Source organism: Phalacrocorax aristotelis, chromosome 11, assembly GCF_949628215.1.
Source record: "Phalacrocorax aristotelis chromosome 11, bGulAri2.1, whole genome shotgun sequence".
NCBI lineage: Eukaryota > Metazoa > Chordata > Aves > Suliformes > Phalacrocoracidae > Phalacrocorax > Phalacrocorax aristotelis.
Window position 1 is genome coordinate 9,352,221 of NC_134286.1, and position 27,528 is coordinate 9,379,748.

At 37.0% G+C, this 27,528-nt stretch overlaps 1 protein-coding gene across 4 annotated transcripts; it reads right to left on the reverse strand.

The window, feature by feature from the left end:
* Positions 1-326: 326 nt before the first annotated feature.
* Positions 327-27,528, reverse strand: PHF6 (PHD finger protein 6). 4 transcript variants are annotated; one of them, XM_075106806.1, is made up of 11 exons: positions 27,108-27,348; positions 21,969-22,148; positions 21,658-21,759; positions 17,969-18,102; positions 17,637-17,680; positions 8,023-8,186; positions 7,701-7,844; positions 6,357-6,461; positions 5,387-5,520; positions 4,631-4,760; positions 327-1,359 (listed from the first exon to the last, which is right to left on the reverse strand). In XM_075106806.1, the coding sequence occupies exons 2-10, from the start codon at positions 22,104-22,106 to the stop codon at positions 4,631-4,633; spliced, it is 1,095 nt and encodes a 364-aa protein (XP_074962907.1). In that variant the 5' UTR covers positions 22,107-22,148; positions 27,108-27,348; the 3' UTR covers positions 327-1,359. The 4 variants fall into 4 exon arrangements, with proteins under 4 accessions (XP_074962907.1, XP_074962906.1, XP_074962909.1 ...); XM_075106805.1 differs by having other exon boundaries at positions 8,023-8,189; positions 27,108-27,343; XM_075106808.1 differs by lacking the exon at positions 327-1,359 and adding an exon at positions 2,594-4,338 and having other exon boundaries at positions 27,108-27,528.

Below are 27,528 nucleotides of genomic sequence, written 5' to 3' on the forward strand. Positions count from 1 at the left end.
CCCTTGGTATCTTAGTCTAAATTAATTCACACTTGAAAAAAAAAAAAGGTTCGTGAAAGGTGAGAATGGGAAGCTTCAGTGAGTCAGTCACTTCACATTATTAACTAGTGGCAAACATGAAGCAGCTTATTCGTTGCACAAAGTTAAGAAGAATACACAAATATGCAGTTACCAGTGAGCAAGTGGCATACTGTAAGTATCCATTCTCACTTCTCTCCTGGTAGAATTTTCATGGGCCTGTAACCTCAATAGGAAATACTGCATTTATGCATTAGAACAAGAGTTTTGGAAGTTATACTTTCAGAAAAAGGACAGATATGCAAGTATGAAATTCATAACTCATTTATTGAATATATATATGCAAGGATACCAATAAAAAGAAACTAATACTGCAAACTACAACTTTGGAAGTAAAGCCAATATAACAGGAACAAAATATACATAACATTGTAGATAGGAATGCATTTACCCTCTTTCATACATTCCTTGTCTTTATACCTAATGTAAATGTATGCTAGAGCAAAAGCTGCAAATGTTAGCCTAACCTGAGTGCTTTCTGACAAGCAAGAGTTCTCCAGGATTCTTTAAGGGTTGAGATGTCACTGCTGGCTAATGAATGTGCATAAATATGCATACATAGAAACTGCTTCAACAAGTATATAAATCAAGAGCTGTGTTCTGTTTTTTAACCTCCATCACTAATACAGTGGAATCTGTTTCTGGTGACACGGAAGAAGAGTTAGTATTTGCTATAAAGTACTTTCAGTTCTTTTAAGATTAATTTCATCTAATGAGGATTAATTTTCTTGTCAATCTGATTCAGCATATTAATATTTTTGGAATGCACTGATTATCACCTGCCAGATAAGTCTGATATTTCAAATAGATTATCACCTCTTCATCTTTCACTCTGGTTTAGCACGAAGTTATTTTTCATATAGGCAACAAGAATCAAGCTGTCTTCCTTTATACTACATTTTAGGGCCAGATTCAGTATAATCATACCATTCTAGATCAGCACAGCTCTTTGTACCTAAAGATCAGACTTTGTGGAGTGTAGGTGTAACTCCTACTAGAGCCTTGTCACAGAACCTCCTGTGGATCAACACCTGCTGTATGAGTAGATCCTTTGATCGCCTAATCTACTTCATCCTAGCTACCTGCACTGATGCTGACACTGAACCAGCCTTCCTCCCTTCCTTCAAATGGAGCGATAGCACAGCTTACTGCTACTGTGTTTGATCACGCCTTGAGACTCTGGCATTACACCAGTTGTATCCTCAAGTTATTTGAACAATATCCTTCTGATGCCTGTCCTTCCTTGGTACAGTCCTTTCTTGGTATAGCACAATCGCAGATCTGTTAATACAGAGATACAGTGAGTTGGGGAGATCTGTTAATATAGAGATACAGCGAGCTGGGGAGAAACCTCCCTTCTCAGAGGGTTCCAGGTGTCTTAAACAGCACACACTACACTTGTGAGCAAAAGAAATGCCCAAAGGCCAGAAAATAAAATAAAAAACTTAAATAAAGTGAAACCAGTTTCATAAGACAAGTTTTGTTAAATTCATGAGTTTTGATTGTGAGATGAAAGCAGAAGGTGCCTATTAAAAAAAATCTCAGGAACAAATAGACTGCATTAATTTAACTAGCTAATTTAAACATACCTATTTCACCTATAGAGCACTTTCATTACTCCTAACATTTCTGGGAAGGCAGTAGATGCTCCAGAATAATCGTCAGTATATGCTTGCAAAGATTACATTGCTTTACCAGAGGAAAAAAAAAAAAAAAATTAAAAAAAAAATCAGACAGACTGTCTGAAATTCCAAGCTAAAATACACATAAAGAGACAGTAATGGCAGTATTTTGTCTTTAAAAAATGATGTAAATGTTGTATACTATCATACATTGTCATGCTTTTTAAAACTACAATTAAGGATGTAAGAGATGTACAGTAAATACACTGCTGAGGTACATTTCTTCTAAATATTAACACCACGACAGAATTACTCCCCAGCAGGTGATGCTACTTGGGAACATATAAATACAATTTTTACATTGTAAGGCACTTTTACCCAGCATACATGAGTTGCAGTCAGTTATGACAAATTTGAGGAAAAATTTTTGCTTTTGACTTTGTTTCCATGAACTCTGAATTAATGACAGTTTAGTCAGGCCATTTCAGCACAAAGAGGTAACAGGTAAACCAGCCACTTACTTTTCTGCTACCTGAAGGTAAAGTGCTGTTCTGGTTCTTTGAGGCATGGAATGGGGTAATTTATTTCATGACAGATGAATTATTGGACTGAATATTATACTAAGCAACTGACACACTATGAATTAGAGCTCAGTCTCGTACAATCAGTATGCTGGCAGATCTACCCCATGCAACCTTAGTTAAAATACAGTAGCTGCAAACAAAGTGCCTTTTTTCCATGGGAGGGCCATGTCTGAGGCACAAACCTAGAAGTAATTTAAACACGGAAGGATGTTATTTTGCATTCTAAAACTGTTCTGAGTGGCTGAAAAATGTTCATACTCTAGGAGAAACAAAACACCTTAACAGACAATTTAAATAATCGATCTGTCATTGCAATTCAAGTCACGCTTTTAATTTTGAAAGTTACAAATACAAAATAAAAATGATCAATGGCATCATGTTTAGAGCAGTAACTGAATATTTTCTGTACACAGCAATATTTCTTTCCAAAATGGCATTATTCTCCAGGAAAGCAAACAGAATTGATTGAATTCTAACAGGTAAAATGTTAGAAATCCCAATATACAGTAATTGAGTCCCTCAAGACATTAAGGGAATGCATAAGAAGACAAATGACACATGTTAAATCTTTTAAAAATACAAGTAAAAAATGCTACAGAAACTCATGTTACAAATGAACTGTTTTTGCAATACCAATCACAGAAGAACTGTAGCAGTTTATAGTCAAATCAGTGTATTTTGCGTGTTTTCTTCCTTCAAATCCAGAAGTTTTGTTGGGAGTTCAGAGTGAAACAAGTCAAAACCCTAAACAAACAATAAGGTGATGCGATAGCAACAGACAAGCATGTGGACTAGATTCAGCTTTTTGGTTTTATTTAAGTAAGTCTGAGAATGTGCTTTAACAGACCAATTGAAGAAGCTAGTAGCCATTAGAAATGACAATGTGTTTTGAAAGCAGTCAGAGGACTGATCCATTAGGTTTGGTATAGCCTAGATCTGATTATTCCCTAAAGGAACATCAAAGTCTAGCAAGTAGAATTCCATGACGTGATTGTTGACTTGACAGAAAGAGAAAAAATAATCACTAAAACAATAAGGATGATAAGCAAAGTTTCTCATATAGTGGTCATAAGATTAAAAAATAAATACCAATCTAGCAAAAAAGGTTGTTTCCTCATTCTTCTTACAGAATATGGGACCTTTATGCATATTCTGGACAGAACATGAAGTGTTCCACACAACACAGAACACCTGAGGTATGGACGTCAGATATGGTGGCTAAATTCCATAGTGAGTTAAGAGTTGTCACTCTCTGAAGTAAGAGATTGGGCTGCAGAGTCCAAACGTTTGTATAGTAAGGTTGTAATCACACTTAGCGAAGTGTTCTTTGTAAATCAGGGGCACAGAAAGAGGTGGGTCGTTGGGGAAAGAATGAACTACAGCCCTTTGGCATGAGTTCTAAAGCTCACAGCTCAGAACCAACAGCTGCTCAAGTAAATCTCCCGCAAACAATGCTGGGCAGAATGAGCGATCACAACAGGAACAACCTGAAATGTTCAAGCGTGCTTCGGTGTACACTGAGTCCTTTCCTACTGTGTGCTTTGCAAGCAAAAACAGAGAGCAGCTTTCCCATGTATAGCCTCCGTAACTTGTGTATGAGGAAAATGCAAAATTCACAAAGTACCAGCTTGCTGCCACCACGAACTTGTCCATGTTGTTAATTAAACTAGCTAAGACCTTCCCTCATTGCATGAATCCACTAAACAACTTACACATTCCAAATCTTAAGGTTTTTATTCAGTCCAGAAATATAGATCTTACTTCATTTCAATGTCTGCCTTAACTTTTGACACTGTACATATTACATATCATTTATATAGTGTTTCATTTTTTCCAGACACTGCAGACTACAAACTACATAATATTGACATGTAAAACTCTGCCACTTACTGAAGGCTCACACACATGAACGTTTCAGGCAGTTCAATGAAATTTCTAACAGAGTTGGGTAGTAAAAAGTTACTAACCCTTTTCTGATTTTAGAAAACAATTTAAAAGAATTAGTAGTTATGATGTCTTAGCCATTCCCAGTTCTATAACTCTGTCCCTTGAACCTGTTTAAAAAATGATGAAAACAACAGTAAATTTAAAATCATACAGAAAAGCATTTAGCAGCTCTGACATTACATCTATATTTAGCGATAGAAATGAGGGCCTCCCTTCTTACACTGTTACAAAGTCAGCTGGATTTAAAAAACAACAAATCCTCCCCATTTTTCTACAGTATGCCAATAAAAAATACTTATCTGCATACACTAGATTTAAATACTTCATTGCAATAAACTACGTTAAATGTATATTGCGTTTCAGTCTCAGTAACAGATCTGTCAGGAGTAACTTCCATACCTAGTTTCCATTGAGCTGCTGCTGAGGAATGTCATTATGGTCAGTGCCTGATTTGCCACGGCTTTTGCTTTCTCTTTCTTCATCCTCTTCATCTCTTTCATCATTTCCACTATGGTTTTTACAATAGAGTCTAGCACAGTGAAAGAAACAGTGAGGACTTTTACTGAAAATATCTATCAAAACCAGACTTTCAATCAGTTTTGAGATGTGCTACAAGTCAATTGCTAACTCTTGTTCACAGTTTTCAGTCCAGCATCAGTTAAACTGAGAAAGAAATCAAGGTTGAAGACTAGAAAACTAGAATTAATCAGAATTTTGTTGGCATCAACCGCCGCTACACTGCTCAGAGAATGCCCTCTTGTGGGCACAGCCACACTGGCAACTCAACTGCAGCCTAGTTGCTAACGCCAGCAGTTCAGCAAGTTACGGGGTCCAAAACACCAAAAATAAGCGACAAAATGTATCAATATGGAGGAACCATGACATAAATGATCCAGGGTTTCCTCTATATAAATTACAGATTAATCGAGGAGGAAAATATAAGTCAATTTTCTCATATTACAACACTACTACTGAAATTTTAAGTTAGCAGAGTCACTGAAACACCTTACAAAGTCAGCAGTTACTTAAAAATACCATTTTAAATTAAATAATGCTCTTTTTTAATAACATAGTTGACTAGACAAGTTAGGCAGAAAAAGCACCATGAAATATCTACACATTCACTATAGATTCAAGAATTACATAGGTCCTTACTTATAAATTCCTCGTGACATATTCTCAATGTATTTAGCTTTGTCTTCTACTCCACAGTGGTAATGGTATGTTTTTATGCAGGCTTTAATTTCACACCCAATAGTAGCACCCGGCTGGCTGCAAAGTGTGCATTTCTGTGCAGGGGAAAGAAGAGAATGGCACTGTTCAGCCGTTCAGTCTCTTGCCTCTCAGTATTCAGTTTAGTGTTCCTCATATTTATGGCTACCATATTGGAACAAAGTAATTTCTCTGACAGATCCTCCTTCCAATGAAAAGTTAATCAAAGGTATTGTAAAACAGAAACTGCATAATACATAATACCAACCTATTGAAATACGGACACTAGGATTTACCTGTCCATTGCATCGAAAATGGCTACATGATTGCACGTATTATTGCATTTCCAAGGTCATTTTATTGCCACTGAGGTTAGTATGTTAGTATAAGAAGACTCTTAAATTACTTTTTTTTTTCAAGGAACAATATTGTTAGGAGCTGTTTGTTTTCTTTTTTGCCTCCTATGAATTTCTTGCCACTTTAAACCATTCTGAATTTTAATAAAATACAATTTGACATTTTACCAACATCGCCATCTCTGAGGCCTTAATACGTTTTCATATTAAAACTTCAAAACAATTGAAAACACACCACTGCAAGAACACATCCTCCAAGTTTATCTGTAGTTTTACAGTGTGCTTTTAGTAACACAGGATCCAAAGCTGTTATTATCCTATAGTTACAGAAAGGCTAATAGTAATTTACTATGTACACTGTCATAAAGAACCCTAAATACCACAAGCCCAAACACTACTAAATTTTAAAGTGTATCCTGTCTGGGTACCTGTCCCAAAAGTAACAATACATTTAAATTTCGTGTTTAGAAACAGACAGAAAAGATTGTTTCACAAAAGGAAGGAGGCAGAGCTTAGTAGAATCACTAACACGTTTATCACATTCTGCAGATACATACCATTCTTTTTCCTCTCTTGATTTCTTGAAGTACAGTTTTGATATCAAAATCACCAAACTCTGCCCTTGAGGTTGTTGTTAGCTGGACAGTGCCAGAAGAGAACAACTGTAAAACAAGCAAGCCAAAATAATTTCAGGTCACCAACATAATTAGAAATTTTTTTAATGTGCAGGAATAACTGAGTATTGAGCATCCCCTTCTGTGATCTCAGCCAGCACGTGCTTTACCAATAAACCAGGGGAAAAAAGCCACACTGAGTAATTAGTATGATGAGTATTCCCTTCTGATACCGCCCTGACTGCTTTAATTACATTTGTTGCCTTGGAGATATGTATTTTAAAAGACAAAGGAATAGAAAAGAAATAATGACATGATGAAAACACAAAGTAATAAATGGCCAATATCATAATTTACACCACTGAACTTTTTAGGAATATTCCACTGCCTTCCCTGGGACATACATACAATTCAGCTTCACGGCACAGCTGATGTCAACATACCTGAAAAGCCCTGAGGCACGACAATGGAGTATGTAAGTACCATCCCTACTATCATCATCCTGGAATATTCAGTTTAAACTGTCTTAAAACTGAAGCTCAGGTACACAAAGTAGCAAAGAACACTAAGACTCGAGGCTGCTGGCATGCACTAGCTCTCTGTTTAGTGAGGCTAGGTACAGGAAAACAATTACTACTCCACAGATTACCAGGACTATTTATCCATTTTGAGGTACAACAGGAACCACTGCGGTTTGTTACTCAAATCCCTACCTCGTTCATAGAATGAGTTATATGAAAGGTAGCACTATCTGCTCACGTTCACTGAAATTGGCAGATGCTTTTCAGGCTGACAGTTCTAGAAGTGTGATCATCTAAAGGCAAGGGTTTTCTAGAACTTCTGTGTTCCACTCTACTTGAGTCACACAGCCTGAATCCACTGGTCAGAAAATTAATGAAGTTCATGGATTCTTCCCAGATTTTGTCTGAATGCCCGTGGACTAAAGGTATTTTATTTTTGGAGAGGATTCTTTTAGTTAAAACAGTTTCCTGTTTTCCTTTTTAAATATTGCGTATGCATTTAAGCGCTAAGGGAGCATTTTTAATAAGCTAAAGAGTCTCCCTGAGCTAATTCCATCTCTTAGCACGTAGCCAACTTCTATCCATATTGCCCGCAGTGAAAATAAATGAATTGCTCACTTTGCAACACTTCAGCGCTTAAAGAGATCATCAGCACACAGACAATACTCATGCATAATTACATATGAGGGTACTGTATTAAAATCTAAAATAGCAATTCAGACAAAATTCACATAAATGACTGTTTAACAACAATACTGTTACTCACCATGCACTTATAGTGTGCTGCAGCCTTTTTGGCATTAAATATATGAAGCTTTCCTCTAGCTTCATTTTCTTCTTCACCTGCATGACAGAATCCACATTTAGGTTTTGTATCACTGGGGCTGCTTCTGTGGGGAGACCTGTCTCTCTGAAAGAAAAACATTTTACTAAAATATACTGCTGGGTTACAAATAAGGTTGTAATTTTAAAAGCCTGTGGCCACCAGCTGGAGGCTCAGACAAATGCAAATTTTAATAAAAATTATATTTGCAGAGAAGAAATATGCAATTCTGCCTTCTAAGAAGTTTAGCATATTTACTGCTTACATAGGAACTGCTTTCTATTTCATCTGTGCCATGTGAGGATGTAGATCTAGTGTCTTCTGATTGCCCTTTTAAATTTGTTTTTCTTGGCTTTCCCTTACGACCCCTCCTTTTTCCTTTGGGAGGTGAAGGCTCCAACTCGTGTTCATTGATACTTTCTTCTAAATCTGCTTCAGAAGTTAGAAAACATCATCAAATAAACATTCTCAAATTTTTTTTTTTTTTTAACACAGAACAAACCAACCAAGCAAACAACAACAAAAAAAAAGCCAGACAAGAAAAAACATAAGCTGTATTTTCTGTATTTTGTTCAGAAATAAAAATAGCAACTTCTTCCCATTTATTACAAACATGCAACTGCAGATCCCAACAACTTTACTTCTTTATACATATCACGCAGTTTTGCATCTTTTATAACATAATATACAAAGGTTTAGCATTCCTTACTTCTACTTTCAGAACCAAAATGCATCCTCAGATATATTTATTGACCTCCCCTGAAAATAAGGCTCATTTAAACTACACTGAAACCAGAAAATGTTTTCAACCATGAAATAAGCTTTTAATTTATTTTTTTAAGATGCATAACTCCAATGTAAGTTGCCCTTGATATTATGCCCGTATTTCTAAATAACACCTCTCTCCTTGCTTTATTAATTGAAGCTTTTTGACTTAAGAAAAAAAAAAATCACCTATTTTGGCTTTAACGTCAAGTTTTAACACTGAAATGTATTTTGTCTCCATGAAACAAATCTAAAATTTTATTTTAGTTATGGTATATTATTACATCTACAGCTAAAAGCAGCTGCCAGTTTACAGAAAATCATCCACATTGACAATATCCCAGATAAAGTATTTATAGACCATTAAGATATAAGAACATAGTTTAATACAGACATACCAAGAGATCTGACAAGTTCCTTTGAAAATGTCAGCTCAACTGCTGAATGCTACACAGACCTGTAGTCCAGTATTCTAGCAGACTGTCCTTGTGATTACTCAAAGCTCTACAGTTAATACAGATCAATTCTGAAAACCTAAGATTGCTTCCAGCATGATCTAGTTAAGTTATATCTGATACTGAATAACCAGCTCTCTTCAGATGCTAACAGCTTTCCTGATCATCAGCTGCTCACAGGAGCATCTTTCTTTCTTTTAATATGTAACACCCACCCCTGCTCCAACTGCAAAGATATTTCAGCAGACTTGTTTAAAGAATCGTGCACGCACACCGCTAGAGAACTTGCTTCTCAAAACCCAAACCACAAACATCTGTGTGAGCCCCCAAACAGAAGGAAATCCTAATCAGAAGATTTGGAACATCTACTTTATACATTAATGGGCTGCTTAACTGTTGTGGTATCATTATTATTTAGGCATTGCTATGGCACTCATCGCCATTCTATCGTGGTATCAGTATTCAGGCAGGACATCTTATTTTGAGACTAAATGCTGCTTCGCCAGAACTCGTCTTCCTTATCTTTTATCACATTGCTACATCATGATTAACAGTGACTCAACTGCACAAAAGTCTGAAGTCAAAGACTTGAACGTATTCCAGACCCATCAACCCGGAGTAGGAGGCAACTGAACTACTGCCCGGAGACCTTGCGTACAATGTATCCTACTAAGATTAGTCTATGGCATCTGTTGCTAATCCCTGAGAAAGGTGCAGCTTCTTGCACATTTATTAATGAAGGACAAAACTAATCCAATGCATCACAATAGGTTATACTGAAACATAATTCCCGCAAAACTTTACTCTTGTATGGTTAGAAAGAGGGAAAAATTTGATAATAGATTAATACAAATTATTTTGGCTTAAATTGACAGATTATTCAGCTATATATAGATATTCCCAAATTGCTACTGAAATACATCAGTCTATCTGCCACAACGTTCCTGTACTTCAATATAAATACACTAGTCTTTTCTAATTAGATGACAAAAGCACCATTTATTTTACTCTGAAAAAAAATAAAATAAAATGCACTATGACATGGATTATCTAATTAAACAATAAATTTTACATTTTAGTCTCAGAATTTACTATCTAACATTATTTTTCATTTATCATTACTTGCTAAATTCCCCAAGCAAGATTATGCAATTTAGATATCGTACCCCTCAGACTGCATATAGCAAATTTTATTACAACCAAAAACCTTTTTCAAAGAAAAGAATTCTCTTTCATCTTGCTCATCTTATGAGCACTCCACCAATGTATTAAAAGGAATTTGTCAATCTTTGTCTCTTTTACATTTAAAGAAATCATAGATGGTTAGTCTAGAAAAAAAGTCTTATGAAAACGTGACTACTGAATTTGTGATCCTTTAAATAACAGTAAGAAGTTAAAAATATTCCTTCAAAAAATCATTTCCATGGATTTCCCTACTGTATTTGATGAAGCAAAACATAGTCCTTCCACCAGCATTCCTTATTTTTTCCAAAGCTCTTTATCAAGTCTGTCAACCATAATGCTTTCTACCTCTTAGTCCACCTTCATTTTCTAAATAACATTAAAGCATATCCTGAACTCTCTACACATCACACCTTCAAAACGGGAAGTGAATCATAATTGCTAAAAACCAAGCACATTATGAAAACCAACTTTTTATAAGAAATGTCACATCCTCCTTATAAAATAAGCTCTTAAGTGCTATTTTTAGTGTACAATTATTAGAGTATTAGAATATTTAAGATTTGAAAAGTAAAAATGCTGTATTTTTAAAAGATGGTTTCAGCATAAGGTTAAAAAAAAAATAAAAAATCACAGATTTCCTCAAAGAACCCCTTTTCTGTGCTCAAAACTAGTCCTTCCAAAAAAGTTCAGAGTTCATTGAAATCTAGATGCTACACGACCCCTTCATTAAAATAAATTTCCATGCAGATTTAGGCCTTCTACTACAAAAGACACGTACCTACATATTAACACCACCAAGATATGAGGATCTGCTCTACCACATCTATCTGCAAGACCAATACCTCAAAACATTAAAGTTTCTCTCATTGTTCACAGCGCTATGAACTAGTGTAACAGTACAGGATGAAAGAGATTGTAACCAGCTTTAAAATACCCCTGCCTTGGATGGTCTTTACTGTTTAATAGACAATTTGGTTTGTGCCCTATCCCTCCCCTCAAGCCCACTGCCAGCTTACCCTGTTTCCCTGGCATCTGATGGTTGGGTGTTTCCAACTTCTCATGTCAGCTTGAACTAAGGAAAACACAAAAAGTTGTTCAACTCCTCCCTGACCAGATGACGTTTTATCATGGATATCACCCATTGTCTGAATCCCCTGAGATTCCCTAAATATTCTTCAACTGCCCCCCATCCCATATCCCGTTACTGCATTGATTTTTAAAATCATCACAATATTCTCCACATAACTTTATCTAAAGTCTTCAAAGGAGGTATCGTAAGAGCTTCCTTCAGATGTCCCTAAATGCTATATCTGAAAAAACAAGCTTAATACGCAGTACAGTCTGAGAAAGGAGGGGTGGGGGAAGAAATCAAGAGGAAACATTCTACATTTTCAAAAGCACCTAAGAACATGATATTGTAAATTCAGATGAGTGGAGAGATGAGCAACAACAAGCCCCAAATTTGCACTTTAGAAATCCATGAGCAGTACAAAGTACCACAAAAAGAAGACGAGCAAAATGCTGTATTACATAAACTGTTAACAGGGAGACTCAGCTTCAGAGAGAGATCTAAAAATTCTCCTTTGATCATGACTAGAAGGAAAAAGGATCAAGACATTTTGCTGTTTAAAATAAGGCTTGGCAGAGAAGAGGTTGAGATGTCACTGATCTATTCTACATTGCATCAGCTTGAAATATTCATGGAATCACCCTTTTCCAAAAGCTATGTTAAAGCCCAGTAATAAAAGAATTAAGTGATTTAAAGGTTGTGAAAGAACAAATAAAAAGAGGATGTGTGCAATAAAGGCTAATACGGCTCTCTGTATCCACCTCCTACACTACCTTAAACAATGGACTAAGTGAGCCAGAAGCAAACGGGGCTAAGTCTGTATGAGAAAGATAATAAACAAAACTGACTGGCAAAATATATTTGCATGTAGGACTGTACATAAAAAGAAGCCAAAATGTAGCATGTGGAAGTGGCCTAGACATACTGTTATGTAAATCTGAAATCACACATTTGTATTTCAAGTTTTACAGTGTGTTTGGGATATAAAAGAAACTCTAAAAATTACAAAGAACAAAATCCACCTTACTAGGTTTTTAGAAGAGAAACAGAATATCACAGAGAAAAAAAAAAAAAGTACTTTAGCATGTTAAAGTAAGATGTCCTTAAAATATGGCTGAAACCCAATGAACCATATGTGGCAACATAATTATTTTAAATTGATAAGAAATGCCAAAAAACCCTGAACACCTTATTGGCTCAGTAGTCAATAACAGGAATTGGGTAATCCAATCATAAATAATAGTAGCTTTTACTGGCAAATGATGTGAAATTAATGACAAAATGCTGAATACAATTTTTGGGGGTTTTTGTTTGTTCTGAGTTTCTTTTTGTGGGTTTGTTTTTTTGTTTGTTTCTTTGTTTTAAATGGAAAAAGACTAAGTTACTTGGAACATATCTAAACTGGAGAAAGTAAGAGTGGAGAGGAAAATAATTAAATTATCCCTTAGGTCCCATCACTAATGTGTTTTCCAAAAGTACTAGATACCTCAAGGAACTGATTACTCTTATCCAAAAGCTATTTTTGACTGAATAGTATCTATGTTATGAAGCACTTGAAACTATTTCTTTAATTAAGTACATTTAACATAGAAAATTAATAACAGTCCTTCATAACCATACAATAAAAATTATTTTTCAAGCAAACAATTGTTGGCAAAGACCAAGACCAACAATACACTCAGCTTATCTGCAAAATCATAAAGCTTATGACAACTGGTATAATAAAGTTAATGATTTAAAGTTAATGATTTAAGTATGAGTTAGCTAACAAGCGTCTATTTGTATAATGTAATTATAATGTAAACATAATTATAATGTAAACATCACAGGACAGCCCTTCAGATATGACAAACCATTCACCACATTATTTTTACGTTCTTTCCTCTTCCATTCGTTGTGTGTTTTTCCATAAGAAAACACCATTGTGACGCTTCTGCAAAATACCTCGCTAGTCTATAACGGCTGCAGAGGAGGTAGCTAACTGACTGCCCAGACCAACTGTTTTTGCCGTAACACCACGTATACGTTTGATGCCACGTTCAGTGCAGCACTCTCCGCAAGACAGACAACAAGAAGGCTGAGTTAGCAGAGCCTAGGAAGAATTTGTAACCATCCACCAGCAGAACTGAAACAACAGCCAACTGCAACGTTACGGAAACTTTCATACCCGACTGCATTAATGCATGCAATGGTAGGCAAGCTTATGCTGGGAACAGTGTTCCAGAAAATGCAGCTAAGAACGAACACCGACTAAGGAACCCAAAGATGAATCAGGATGTTACCTAACCATAACGCCAAAAAGTTTTGCATGTTTTTCCTGCCAGCCTCTGGCTTGCACAGTGCTTTGAAAAAGTACTCGGGTTGATAGAGATTGCAGCATCTCTAAATAGGTCTCCTAACTTGACTTACTGGGCAGTATGAGAAGCACAAATTTCATGTCTGATCTTTAGAGTAAGACGAAAAGGATGCTGAGGCAGGGAATGTACTTATTTCCATTGTGGAAACATAATTCCCTGAGGCCTCGAGTACAGCTACAATAGGAATTATGGACGCTTTATTTTGTGAACCCACAGTCCCCAAGCATTATCATTATTATTAGTATTATTGTTAATGTTTTGAACATTAACAATAGATAGTCACATGGATGTCTCCATTATTATTTGTTTTATTTCTACATAACAGAAGAATGAAATTACATTCTTATCTTAGTTTATATTAAACTATTCCTGATCAGCTGAATGTTTTAAATTCAGTACAGGGGCCAGGGCAGTCCCACCTGCAGGGAACTGAATGATACCAGATTTTACATTTTTCAACAATTGTTTCCAGTATATTGGCATAAATTCCAACAAACAGTTCCAAAACCTTAGTACAACAATACTCTATTCTTAAAAAAGAATAAATGCAATTCTATCAAACTGAACAGTAATTCAACCAATAGTTAGCTGTGATAGTTTGAAAGCACTGGCACTGATTCCTATAACCTATTAGGTATTGAAAACTTAGACAGCTTGCCTAAAGCATGAATTAAACTATTACTTGAATCAGGTCAGATTATTTTGTTTGATTTGTAACCAGCAAGACAGAAGTCTGGACATGAAGCTTTCAGTAACCTGGTCTACTCCTCTGTGCAGGTGTCTTCACGTCTGTTGACCCCACAGCCTAGTACAAAGTGTGACAGTACCTCACTTCTACCGCCCTTTTGCCAATTAGTGGCAACACAGCACAGAAGAATCACTCCGAAATACGCACACAAAGGAAATACAGGAGAAATGCAATTCCCCTATTCTGTGTCACATGGAGGCTAGCACATACAGATAAACAGACAAACCCAACAATCTGTTAAAACAGATAACGAATTTAAGAGCACAATACTTTGCTGCCATGTTTTATATTTTTATATTCAAAGAAAACAGAAGGTAGTTCAGCATCTCCTGTAAATTAAAGGAAAATTAACGCCCATCGCTCATTAATTTTGTCTTGATGAGTAGGGAGATACTTAGTCGGATGAATTCTCACTCCACTTGAACTTCATGACAGCAATAACTAACTTAACTTTAATTTCAACATAAGTCCTTCAACCACATTTCCATGCAGCCTCAAGAAATTTTCTTTAACTTATTAAATGGTTAACAGATAGCCTTTTTAAACTAGACCTTCTAACAAAACGTACATTCACCAGTTCTCAGACTTGGAAAAGTATGCCCTCAGAAGCATCTATTTTCTAGGGATGGGAAGGAGAAACCTCACTATTATGCAGCAGTACTGCATATAGAAAATAAACTGTTGTGGACCGCACCAAACCAAACACTCTTAAAAACCTCTTCCAACATCCACTAATAGAAGTGACATAATAAAAATATTTGTACTGCAACAGTTAAATCTGGATACAGAGAACAAAGGATAAAAACCCAGATGTTCTACACTGACCAAGGCGGAGTGGGGTAGGGGAATCAACCAGCATCGCAGAGCAGGAGTAATAAGTTTCCATTAAAAAGGACTGATAATGCCTCTGTGCACCTACACTGAGTGACATAACCACAGATGAACTTTAACTATTCTGTTATGAAAACACTGCTGAGAGGAAGGATTCACAAAAATTAAAGAAAAACAAGAGAAAAAAACCAAAGCTGCTATGTTAGCATCTACTATCCCTAGCTAGTCTATTCGCTCTCCTCTGCAAGTCTTTTCTGGTTTCACACCCCACCATTTTTTCATATTTAAATTCCACTTTGATATTTACATTTTTATCAAGAAATAAACCAATACAAAGCTTAATCTCACCGTCCAGTATCTTCCAGTTACCATTTCACTGAGCAAATTTTAGCATTTCAATATGAAGAATCAAACCCTCCAATGGCCCTGCTTGAAGTCTGAAAACCACCCTGTGTATTTCTGCCTTCTAAGGCTAATTAATTTTCAATGTACCGAAATACCATTGCTATACAACGCTGTAAGTTGTAAGTCATTTCCACAAGACTGTACACAATACATTTACACAAGTATGTATTTTTACTTTCTTTGATTTAAAGGAGGCCTATCACAAAAGAGCCCCAGCTTCTGGCATTATCAAATCCACAACTGTAAGTAATAACATGCTATGTGTATAGTTCCCTAAACTGTATGGACTAAAAAGAGAACACATTCTTTGGAAAAGAGCACTGGGTAAAATTTCAGTCAAATATGAAACAAAAAAAAAAGTGAAATATAGCTATGCATATTTTTAGAAGTGTAAAGCATAACAGAACTAAATATTTTAAACCAAAAAAAGAGTGCAAAGTTAAATACTAAATGAGATACTATTGGTTCTTTGGCTCAGTTTTTCTGAAAGATGTTGCTTATTCCTCCTTCTCATACCCTCAATCTGAGAGTCTCTTTGGATGAGTCTAGTTTAATGTTTTAATAAACTGTCATCGTCAATGTTTAAGAAAAAAACCATTATGCTTCTGTAGTAATTTTTCCCATGTCTTCTCAAATATGTCCATATAAAATTTAAAAGCCTTTTCTGTTAGAGAATGACATTGTAGGATTGGAGAGAATGGTTTCTGAACACTCTTTAGAAAACAGAACAAGCTCAGATCCTGCACAGAATTCCAGGCAGAAAAAAAGTCATCAATTGGCAGTGGGCTCCATGCAGAATTGGAGGCATTTTTCAATAGACATCAAACACCGAGCCATTTGTGAATAAGTAAAATACTATGTTTAACTATCAGTTAAAGACATTAATCTCTCTCTGGTCTCAAATGTCTTTCACATTCTGTTTCTGCTAACAAGCAAAACAAACCCCAAAACAAAGAAACAAAGCGCCAAACTACAAGATAATGTGGCCCTGCCTCTTTGGAGAATTAACATAACCTATATACTGCTTTTCTTGTTTAAACATACCAGTAGCAAAATCAGAGAGTGTTTTAGACAAAGCACATGACAATAAGTACTTAAATACAAAAAGAAGAAACAAACTGATTTGTTTTTTTCTACTGCCTTCAGTATCTTTCAGAATACTGAAGTAACATTCAAACCTTACCATTAATGTATCTACTACCTGTACCACAAAAAGTAGTATATTACCTTAAAAAAAAAAAACACATCTGGCAGAAAGAGACTGAAGTAATTTATGAAATTGGATCTTCACTAAATAAAGAGTCACGAACTCTGCATTAGTTAAAATCTATTGACATTTCCGTTGAAAGTAATGCAAAAAGTAAACTGTTTGCCTACCCAAATTCAGATACAGTAGAAAAAAGGAAAATGGAAAAATACCTGCATAAATACACAACAGCACAACTAGTTTGGAATTTTAACAGACCACACAATTTATCAACGTTTGTGGCATATCACCCCTCCTGTATGTCACTACTCTCCTCTGCAAAGATGCACAGCTTTTATGAATGTAATGCTGCAATACAGGGTTTTTCTGTTTATCAAAGTTACTCAAATTTATCTCAAAGTGATCTGATTACAAACCTTTTCATTTACTATTGGGTCCCTCTTTGCTGAAGAGTTAAATTCTATTTAATAGTTTAAAAAATAGTGGATATTTAGGAACATTAGCAATAACAAAAATCAGCTGTTACCTGACAAAATATTTTATATGTTAATATTGTAAATATTTAACTACAAATATAAGCCAGCTCTTCCCAGAAGGGAACGCATTACTTCTACCCAAACTGTTTTGACAAAACATCAAATCTTTCAAACATCCTAAAATTTATGTTTTGGGTTTTTCTCTACCTCAACCAATAATTTTTAGAGAAAATACAGAAATCAGATGGGCTTCTGAATGCATTGTTTCTCAAAAAAAAAGTAGCTTTAATTTTTACTGAAAACATTTATATTCTCCAAAAAAATTAAATTTAACCAAAGTATCTTTCTACAATGGGAAAAATTTATATTGAATAATTTTACCTTCAGAGTTATGCGTAGTTTTCTTGTGTTTTCGACATAAAATCCTATAAACAAAGTAGTTGAAAACTGTCAAGTCAGTCACGATTCACAGATTATTTACTCATCTTTTAAATTTAAATGCCAGTACATTTTTCTCCCACTTGTAAGACTCACTGATATACAAATTTTGCAGTGAAAATACGCTTTTCTAGCACATAACTATTTTGAATGCCACAATCATAATAATAGATTTTTTTGCAACAGTTTTGTTTAGATTCCGAAAGTTTTTCTTTTTAAACAAAGAATGTGAAATATAAATACAGAAATAAACATAGCAAATAAGTAATAGTTACATGTAAATGCCTTGTGAAGGTTTCTCTCTTATCTGAGCTTTATCATGCAAAGCACAGTAGTAGTGATATGTCTTGTGACATGTTTTCACATCACAGCCAATGGTCGCTCCAGGACAATGGCATAAAGAGCACATCTGTAAAGAAAAAGAAAGCATAATTCATGTTACTGTTGACGTAGTATTTCTGAGTTGAAAAATAATATAGTTACCATTCTTGGTGACAAAATAAATGGAGTTATGCACTTGGCATTACTCTTCCTGCTCTCAGGTTTTTTTCATAATTTATTTTAAAATCAAGGAGAAATTGTTGCAATTACACAATACAATAACCACGACATGTTGATTATCAGTTCAACAAAGAAAATAAGTAATTTACTTTTGTGGAACATCACGCGCGTATTGAAGGAGACACAGCTATTCCCCTAAATATGCCACTCCCAAAGCTAGCCTGTTTGTACCAACCATTTCAGAAAAGTTAAAATCATAAATTGCACCTGCTTAATTCTGAATTACGTTATGAAGGTAGGAGGGAATAAAAAAAAAAGACACCTGTTTGCAAATGAATCTTGCAGAGTTAGAAATACTGATGATCTGCATCAGCCTCAATTAGCCTCAGCAGCTAACTTTACCTTTTTTCTATAGTTATTTCCTTAAGTCATTTCCAAAAACACTAGTTAGTGAAATATTTGTTAAATGCAATGAATATATTTCAATTATACTAGATTTTGATTTTTATATTTATACTGCAGAAAAGGCTAAACTGGAGCCTGTCACTTTACTCTTCTTTCCCAATAACTAATTCTTCTTCTATTAGACTCATCATTGTTTAGGATATATCAACTGCCATGCTTCTAAATTGTTCACTGCCCTTCTCATACTGTGTTAGGAAAGGACGCAATTAATATTATAACAATATTTTTCTCCCTATTATTTTCTACTGACGTAATATTGCCCCCAAATCTCAGAATTTCCCATTAAACTCCCCTCACAAGACAACCAGAGCTTTTTGTTTGTATCCTGCGCATGGCGCACGCCCGCAAAAGATCAATTCCAAATCCACAAGCATAAGTGTGCAACAGGAATACTCCTTACACGTATCTGTGGAATATGCTTTCTGCCCACCACGCTAGCTCAGTCGAGTCCTTGTTAGTCTCAAATATACCAAATAAATATCTCAAAGTTATGTATCACCATCCTGTTTTTCAATTTTAACAAAGTTAACTGAACAGTAAAAATGTCAAAGCCTTGGATCATCTCCATTTACTCCTCTGCAAGCTCTGAAATGGTATAGTTATATACTGCTCCCTAGCTGTTATCCAATTTGTATGGGTGTATTATCTCATAAATTTGTTATACGTTATGGTTTGATATATAATAATGGCTCTTTATAGAAGCTCTTTATAAAAGCCTAGGTTTAAATTATATCTATCCAATCAATTTTAGTCCTTACTTCAGGATTTTTAAAGCCAGAAATGACTAAAAGAAAATTTTATTTTTATTAACACCATGATGTATCTGTATGAACAAAACAGACCACAGGAATTTTTATACTGACTTATTGGTCTATGTTTCCTGACAGTAATAAAATATTTATTCCATTGCTACAAGTCCTCCTGTCCAAATGGTCACTGTCAACAGATTAACTAATTCCCAAGTTACATCAGGGATACGCAAAGTCTGACAAGTTGCAAAATAGGCAAGCTCTTTAAGAAAAACAATCCTCCCATGCACATCTAACAGAAATAATAATGATATCAGTGGCTTGTACTCCCAAATGTTTAGATTTCACAAGTTTTTATGACTAGCCTATTAAGGTTTGAACCTACAAACATTTCTCAGACAGAAATATATTACCCTCAGAAAGGCTCTACATGTCAGTCATATCACTTCAGTACTGAACAGGCCTCAATTTTCAGCGCATACCTGGTCAGCAGCAGCACCTCCCGACACAGGGCAACTACGTAAAATCTGTCCGCAGACAAATTTAGTCCAAGCTATCAATATAATTACTTAACACAGTGCACCACGCTGAGATATTTTTGCCCAGTGTGTTCCCACATAGAAGAACAGGCTGGAACAGAAAGGAGACCTTAGAAGAGTATTTGGGCTAACTGTAAACATTTTGCTTTAAGCTTCCTATAGAAGTCAATGAAGACAGACAGATTCCTCCAGAGTGATTCAGAGCTGTGGCTTTCTGACAGCTACAGACAGAGGCACCTAAATTAAGGCCTAAAATTATCTTGTAAATTCTCTCCAAATGGGAAACCTCTGAGGACTATGAATCTCCTAGGTTAACCAGATCCAGGTTTTCTGCAAAATGCTGAACAAAATGCCTGGTACGTACAGATAGGAAGCTCCAAGAATATATTCAGCTCTTGCATCAGTGAAGGAACATAAAGAGATTCAGAAGCAGAACAACAGAAACCACCAATGACATAAAACAAAACCTTCAAAACACATTTGAGAGACCCAAGAATCAAAAAGTTTCTTTATGATCTGTAGTTCCATTTACTACCATGTTCTTTGGAAATTCCTAATCACAACGTGAATGACTTGCGAATAGTTGCTTCTTTCTGCTTCAGCTAATTAGAGCAAATAAAGTTCCCTGCGTTGGAAAAGATTCAAGTGAAACACTGGATGAAATATTAGACTATTAGTATATAATTGTAGTTCTACAGTAATACTTCGGACTACTCTCGGTAGTCCAAGAACTGGTATATACGTAAGAGTGCTTTAAATAACTACGCTGAAAATTTTTAGTGTGAGGAGTGAATTGATCATGTGTTAAAAATATTTTTAAAAAGCCGTACTCATTTCCCCAAATGGAAAACAACTAGTTTTAAGTAAAAAAAAAAAAGCAGCTTCTTGGGAATTAAAAAACTCATTGCTGCTCAATTCTCATGCATTTGGTAGAGCTGTAATCACTACTGTACCCACATAGCTCATAAGACAGCTATATTCACAGAATCATCCATTAAATCAATATAAAAGGAAACAATAAAAGTACCTTTGATATTTAAAACCAGATTTTGGCAGCAAAACCAAATACTGGTAAAGGCACAATAATACCCTCGCCAGGTCCCTAGAATGTGGGTTTCTTTCTGAAATCTAACAGAAAATATTAAATAGAAATTACTAGATTAGAAACACAAATTTAGGAAATGCTATTGTTTATATGCAGCCCATCAAAACCAAAAATGGGCATATTCTGTAAATGAGTTTTCAAATTTGCTTGGAAAGAATGCATATCTGCTACAACCACCTACATTTGCCAATGAGGAAAAAAGTGATTGTGAAAATAATTCTGGATTTATTTTTAAATAATTCCATTATTAATCTACAATTCTTAAAACAACATGTTCACACAAGAGCAGAACTTGACTGAAATAAACAAACTACTTCTTATCCTTTCCTAAAAACACTTCAAGGATTGGTTAACTGACATATACATTTAATTTCAAGGTAAGTACAATCATATCTACTGAGGTTTTCTTTTCATAAGTCTGAGACCAATTTTAATTCAACATCACCTTCTATAAGTTGTCCGTTACCTTAGAGCTCACACAAAGGTAGCACTTTAAAAAAAAACCCCAAACATATACATAATACACTGAACAACTTCATGGTAAACTTTAGAGACGGTAAGAGAATATTGTCTTCTATTTTCAACAGCCAAAAATAGAGACTTACCAGTTTAGTGCCTCTCTTTATTTCTTTCTGAATATCTTCAATAGAGAATCCACCAAGACTCTCATTATCAGTGTGTGAAGATACCAGTGCAGATGAGAACAGCTAAAATCATAAAAAGAAATAAGTTTTGTTAAGTTTTAAGGGCATAAGTGATAGAGATACAGAAGATTTATATATATGAAACCCACAAAAATTTCAAATTACAGTGATTAATCATTTGTGCCAATGCCACAGCTGGTTGAATTTTTCATTTGTTTGCAGTCTTTTAGTAGCTCACCACATTCCTTTCCTTTTTCCTATGGGTTACTTACCATACATTTGTGATGTGCTGCCACCTTCTGGTTTTCTGACATCAATAATTGTCCACATTCATTATCTTTATTAGATCTACAAAAACCACACTTCCTTTGTCTTGAAGAGACTTTTTTCTGTCCAACTGAGCTTGTCATGATTTTAAATGACCTTAGAATGCCACTTCAATCCTCTCAATGCTACAGGAAAAAAAGGTGCAACAGCACATTAACATCAACAAAAGGCAATTTAACTTACAGTTTTATAAATATAATATTGGTTTCCTGAAAATGATGTCACTTTTTACCCTTTTCTTTACGCTACTATGATAAATCCAAAGAAACACACAGCCAACAGAGGCAGTGTTTTGCCAACTTTTTATGAAATTGTATCAGCAAGCAGGATTCAGTTCTTTAGGCAAAAAAAGTTTGAACATTGATATAAAACTTTGGATACTAATAAAAAACTTATGGGGGAAAGAAGAAATAAATGGAAAATACAACAAGCACAGCAATCATTAGATGAAAAAGTTACTGCAAATCTTTAGTCCCATTCTTATAGTTATTTATTACAGCAAAAGAACTTGTAGAAAATGCGCTACCTGCACACGCGTTAAAATTCATGCTACTGAACGTCTTCAGAAAAGAAAACCCTTAGCATCCAGCATAGCATCCAGAACAGATTTTGAGTATAAAAGCTCACAAAGTAGTGCAGCAGATGAGCAACTACCCTTAGCTGAGGGTAGAGATGAGAAGATAAAATGTTACCATTTTAGGTATTTCACAGATACACTGTGGCTAGTCAAACAGCATTAGGAACAAAATTTTAGAAGGATCTGTATATGACTAACGCCCTGCAGTGGAAGCCGTTTCAAGACCCAGAGTTAATTTAGCAGAACCATACTAGTTTTCAGTAAGCACACGAGGGCTGCCATCCTCATCTAAGAAAAGTCACTTAAAATTAAACTCAACATGAATCTCAAACTTTTCAGGTGTTACCAGCAATGCATTTTAACACACAACACTGAGGTCCCAATCCCCTCATCAGGCAGGCACTGCAAGTTCAAAAGTGAAAATGCCTAACAAGCGTACGTGCTTCTTGGCCCACTATTAAGCAGTTTGCGTGCATTTGTTTCTACATCTCTCAAGAAAGAAAATATCGTCCCCTTCAAAGAGCCTTGCTCACAGCTTTTTACTTCGGAGATTTGAGCAGATTACTGTCAGACTTGCCCCAACTGCAAGAAAAGCAGACTCCTCAGCCTTTGTCTACGTTAGACTCATCTAAGTAAGACAAGCCACCATACAGTCTGATATTTCTGTCAGAAAAAAAATATAAAATCCAGCCATAAGAACAGCAGAGCTGTAATGCATCTGGACTGTGCTACAATGGCGATCGCAGGAAAATGCATGACTCTTTTTTGAAATTTGCATAGGCGAACCTGCCTACTTCTCTGTGCTGTCAGACTCTTGTAATACTCGTATCACTCGCTATTTTTCTAATCAAAAGCAGAGGAATGTCATTAAGTTTCTGTCAGCGTATACTACTACTAAAACACAATCATTTTAGAGTCTCACTCTTCTGTTTCAACAGATTTTCACAGACTGAGTTTTCACTGTTTGTCTTGCAATGTTTACTACAAAACGCCTGCATCAAAAGGTGTCTGTCCTGTATCTGCTGCCTTTGCTTTATCAACAGCTTCATTTGCTTTCTTTTATAACTGGAAATCAGTTCAGATCTTGCTGATTTGCACAAAAAAATATGCCAATCTGGATAAACTAGTCACACCCTTTTTCAGTGGCAATAGAGAGTTCTTAAGTGTTAAACACAAAAGAATTACTATACTGTATTCTTCTAAAGAAAAAACAAAACAAGACTATTCTGTAATCCCTTCTGAGTAGAAGGAAGGAATGATTTCTGAAGGAAAGATACACAGATTTTCAAGTTTTATTTTTTATAGTTTTTTAAACTTAAAAGATTTGGGAACATGAAACAGACCTACAAAAGACAAGTAGGAAATAATATCAAAGATTCCTTTTTGTCAGGTCACATTCAATAGTTCAATATAAGTCACACGGTGATGGGTTAGAATTATATTAACAAAATAATTTTAAATGCAAGAAGTTCTGCTTTGACATAAATAATTTCATATACACACATTCATTTGGGTCTACCTGTTTCATTTCATTCCATATTCAGATTGTATTATCACTATATTGACAGCAATGACAGCAGTTCTTAAAAGGAAGATCAAGGATTTCCTTGAACACGCAACGCAGGTTCTACTGACTTACAGGAATAAGAATTACAACTATAAAAAATAGGTATCCTTCAATTTAGCAAGCAAATTCATATTTTAGAAAATGCAAATAATTTATAGAACACAAAAACTTCTTAAGTGGCTCTCTTCATTAATTTATAAAAATAGTAACTTTCCAAGAAACAAGATTATAAAGAATTTTCTCACAGTGCACTCAGACACGAGAAGGCACGTCATCACAGCAACACTAGAACATGACATAACCTAACTTCTTGAAGTACTTTGGCATAATTAGATTTTCGTTCTTTAAAGCTCGTAGTGAAGCTAAAAATAATGCCAATATTTACTTGATGATGCCTGGATGTTGATGTTATAACAACAACAAAAAAAATGAGCAAATACTATGTTTTGGAATACTTGTTCAATTATAAATAATTTAACACTTGAAAAATTATTCAAAATGCAAACAAACCAAAAAGCATTAGGGTATGCCAGAAAAGAAACATTCTTTTCACCATCAGATTAAATTACTCTGAAAGCATTTTACAAGGATATCTAAAAGTTGTCTTTCCAATACTGCGTTCTTTGCATTTGTGTTTTCCATTATCACTAGGCATTAACACTATTTATATATTTCTAAAGACTGCAGAAAAAAAAAAAACACTGAGCATGGGAAATATTTCAGAAGCATTTCATCTGTAGACCTCTCCCTAAGTTATGTTTGCTTTCTCATAAATGTGAGAAAACGCTACCCAGGGATCGCTTTTCTTTGTGCCAAAATGCACCTCTTATCCTGTCCATTTAAATACACTCATTTTCTGAAGAAGATTAACCAAGTTACACAGCTATACCACAGACCCAGAATTCTGAACGCAAACACTTAAAATTCTATTTTCATTTCTCAAGTTAAATCACCCAAAACCAACAAATCCAGTTTGCCAAGTATCAAGCTACATTTCAGTGGAATAAGAAAAATAATGCAACTTAAAACCAGCTCAATATTTCTGTTTTCCATGTTTAAAAATCTAATGACTGACTCGAAAAAAGCATTTAAACATACTGTTGACAGAAATCTTGCTTGTCAGCTTTGTCAGAGGAAGTCTGATAGATTGGATCACAGAAAGCGAAGTACTATGGAATCACTGATTAGGAGATGATGCGCTATCTCCACCAAAATGGGACACATACTACAAAACACAGATTATTTATTACATATAGATACGTTTTCCAAAGGCTTGGTCTAAAAATGGAAAATTACATCTACCCTAAAATCACAAAAGAAGAAACTCATTCAATGATTTTTCATTCAAAAATTTGGTTCATTCGCATTCATGTTTCTTAATGTCCACTAAGGTATTCAACATGGTGCTTCCCCTAACAGCACCTTTATTTTATCTTTAAAGCAGCATGTTGTACAGACTCAGATGGCTTACATGCTGCTTTACTGAGTTCCAGACAACAGATTTTCAAACGCAAAAGAAGAGTGCGAGTTCAACGACTCTCAGGCAAAGGACTCTTTCAGTGTACGAGACATTGTTCAGCACCAAAGAACGGAAAGTAACCTGGATTCTAATTTTTATTAATTGCCCAAATATGTTTCAAGAGCTACCGCCTGTTTACAGGAGTTAAGGCCCCACTTGTATCTCCAACAAAGGACAGTGCCCTATATGCTACACTTTCTCATGTAAAGTTTGCTTTGCTGTCTGGCCTGCATGATTACAAAGTTATATTTTTAAAAATTACGATTTATATTTGTCCACGAAGAAAATTTCAGGCACCCATGGAAAACCTACAAGAGCTACAAGCTTTGTAACATTTCAGTAAGCATGCTGAAGTGGTCTGGGCTCTCAGGAAAAGCTACAGAAAATATTTGCGACAAATTTTTCACGATGCTCACTAGAGATACCAGATTCTCTTTGCAAGAAACTTTCAAGAGCTTTCTACTTTCTAGGGTCAGTCACCCTTTACTGGGGGTGTTATTTTGGAGAATTGGGGGGTGAAGCTCGGGAGAAGGGAGGTATCCTGGAGGTGCCTGTGGTTAAGAACCCAAAGTCACAAGTCCCATGGAAATCTTTATCCCAGAGTTACGTCCACAGAGCATCATACAATCGCTACAAAAAGTAGGGTACGAACTTATCCACGCAACTTCCTTAAAAAAAAAAAAAGAAACCAAAAGGGGGCAAAGGCGGGGGGAGGCCCAACCCTGGAAAGTCTAAACAATAAGAACGGAGCAGGTAACTAAAAATCACACAAAAAGCGCCTTGGCGGAGGAAGACCTGACCGGCAGCACAGACCCATCTTCAGGAAAGTTTACGCACTCCCACGGGGAGCGGGAGATGAGCCGATAGCGGCACCACCGCCGCCGCTCGCCTCCCGGGGGGCCGGGGGCCCCGGCGCGGCATCGCTCCGGGCGGGGGCCGCCGCGACCCGCCCCGGGCCCGGCCGCTGGCACCGGCGGGCCCCGGCCCCCCCGTGGCAGACGGCCTACCGAGGGAGCGCGGGGGGACGTGGTGGGGCGATCCCCCCATTCCTCACCGAATTTTAGGGGAAGCGGGGCTCGGAGACAAGGGGGGGCGGATCCTCCAGGGAAGGAGGGAGCGGGCCGAGGCGGGCGGAGCGAGCGGCCGCCGCCGGCTCGGGCGGGGGGGGAAGGAAGGGGGGCGGGCGGCGGCACCGGGGGCGCCCCCTGAGGGGGCAGCGCTAGGCGCCGGGACCCTCCGTCGCCGGGGGCGGGCGTCGCGCTGAGGCCCAGGGACCGGCGGCCGGAGGGGAGGGCGGGCAGGGCAGGGCGGGCTCCCGGGCGGGCCGGGGGCGCCGTGCCTCCCCTGGGGCGCGCGGCGGAGAGGCGATTGGGCGGGCAACGAGGCGGCCGGTCGGTCCGGTCAGTCAGTCAGTCACTCACCCGTGCGGCGGGTGGGGCGCCGGGGAGAGGAGCAGCTCGGGCACGGCCCCGCCCCCCCGTCGCCGCCGGTCGCTCACGGCCGCTCGTTCGCCAGGACCGTCCCTTTCATTCGGGGCAGGGGACGCTGCGCTACCGCCGCCGCCGCCGCCGCCGCCGCCGCCGAGCGCAAGCACGCACGCACGCACGCACGAGCGGACGGACGCACGCAGGCACGCACGGCGCGCTCGGGCCGCGACGGCGCGACGCTGCGGGGCGGTGCCCGATTGGCGCGCGCGAGGCAGCGCGGCGGGAGCAACGCCGAGCCCTCGCGGTCTTCACGCGCAGGCGCGCCACTGCGCAGCTCCCCCCACCCCCACCCCACCCCCCGCGCGTGCTTCTCCGCAAGGCCCGGAGGCGAGGGAGCCGAGAAACGAAAAGGGGC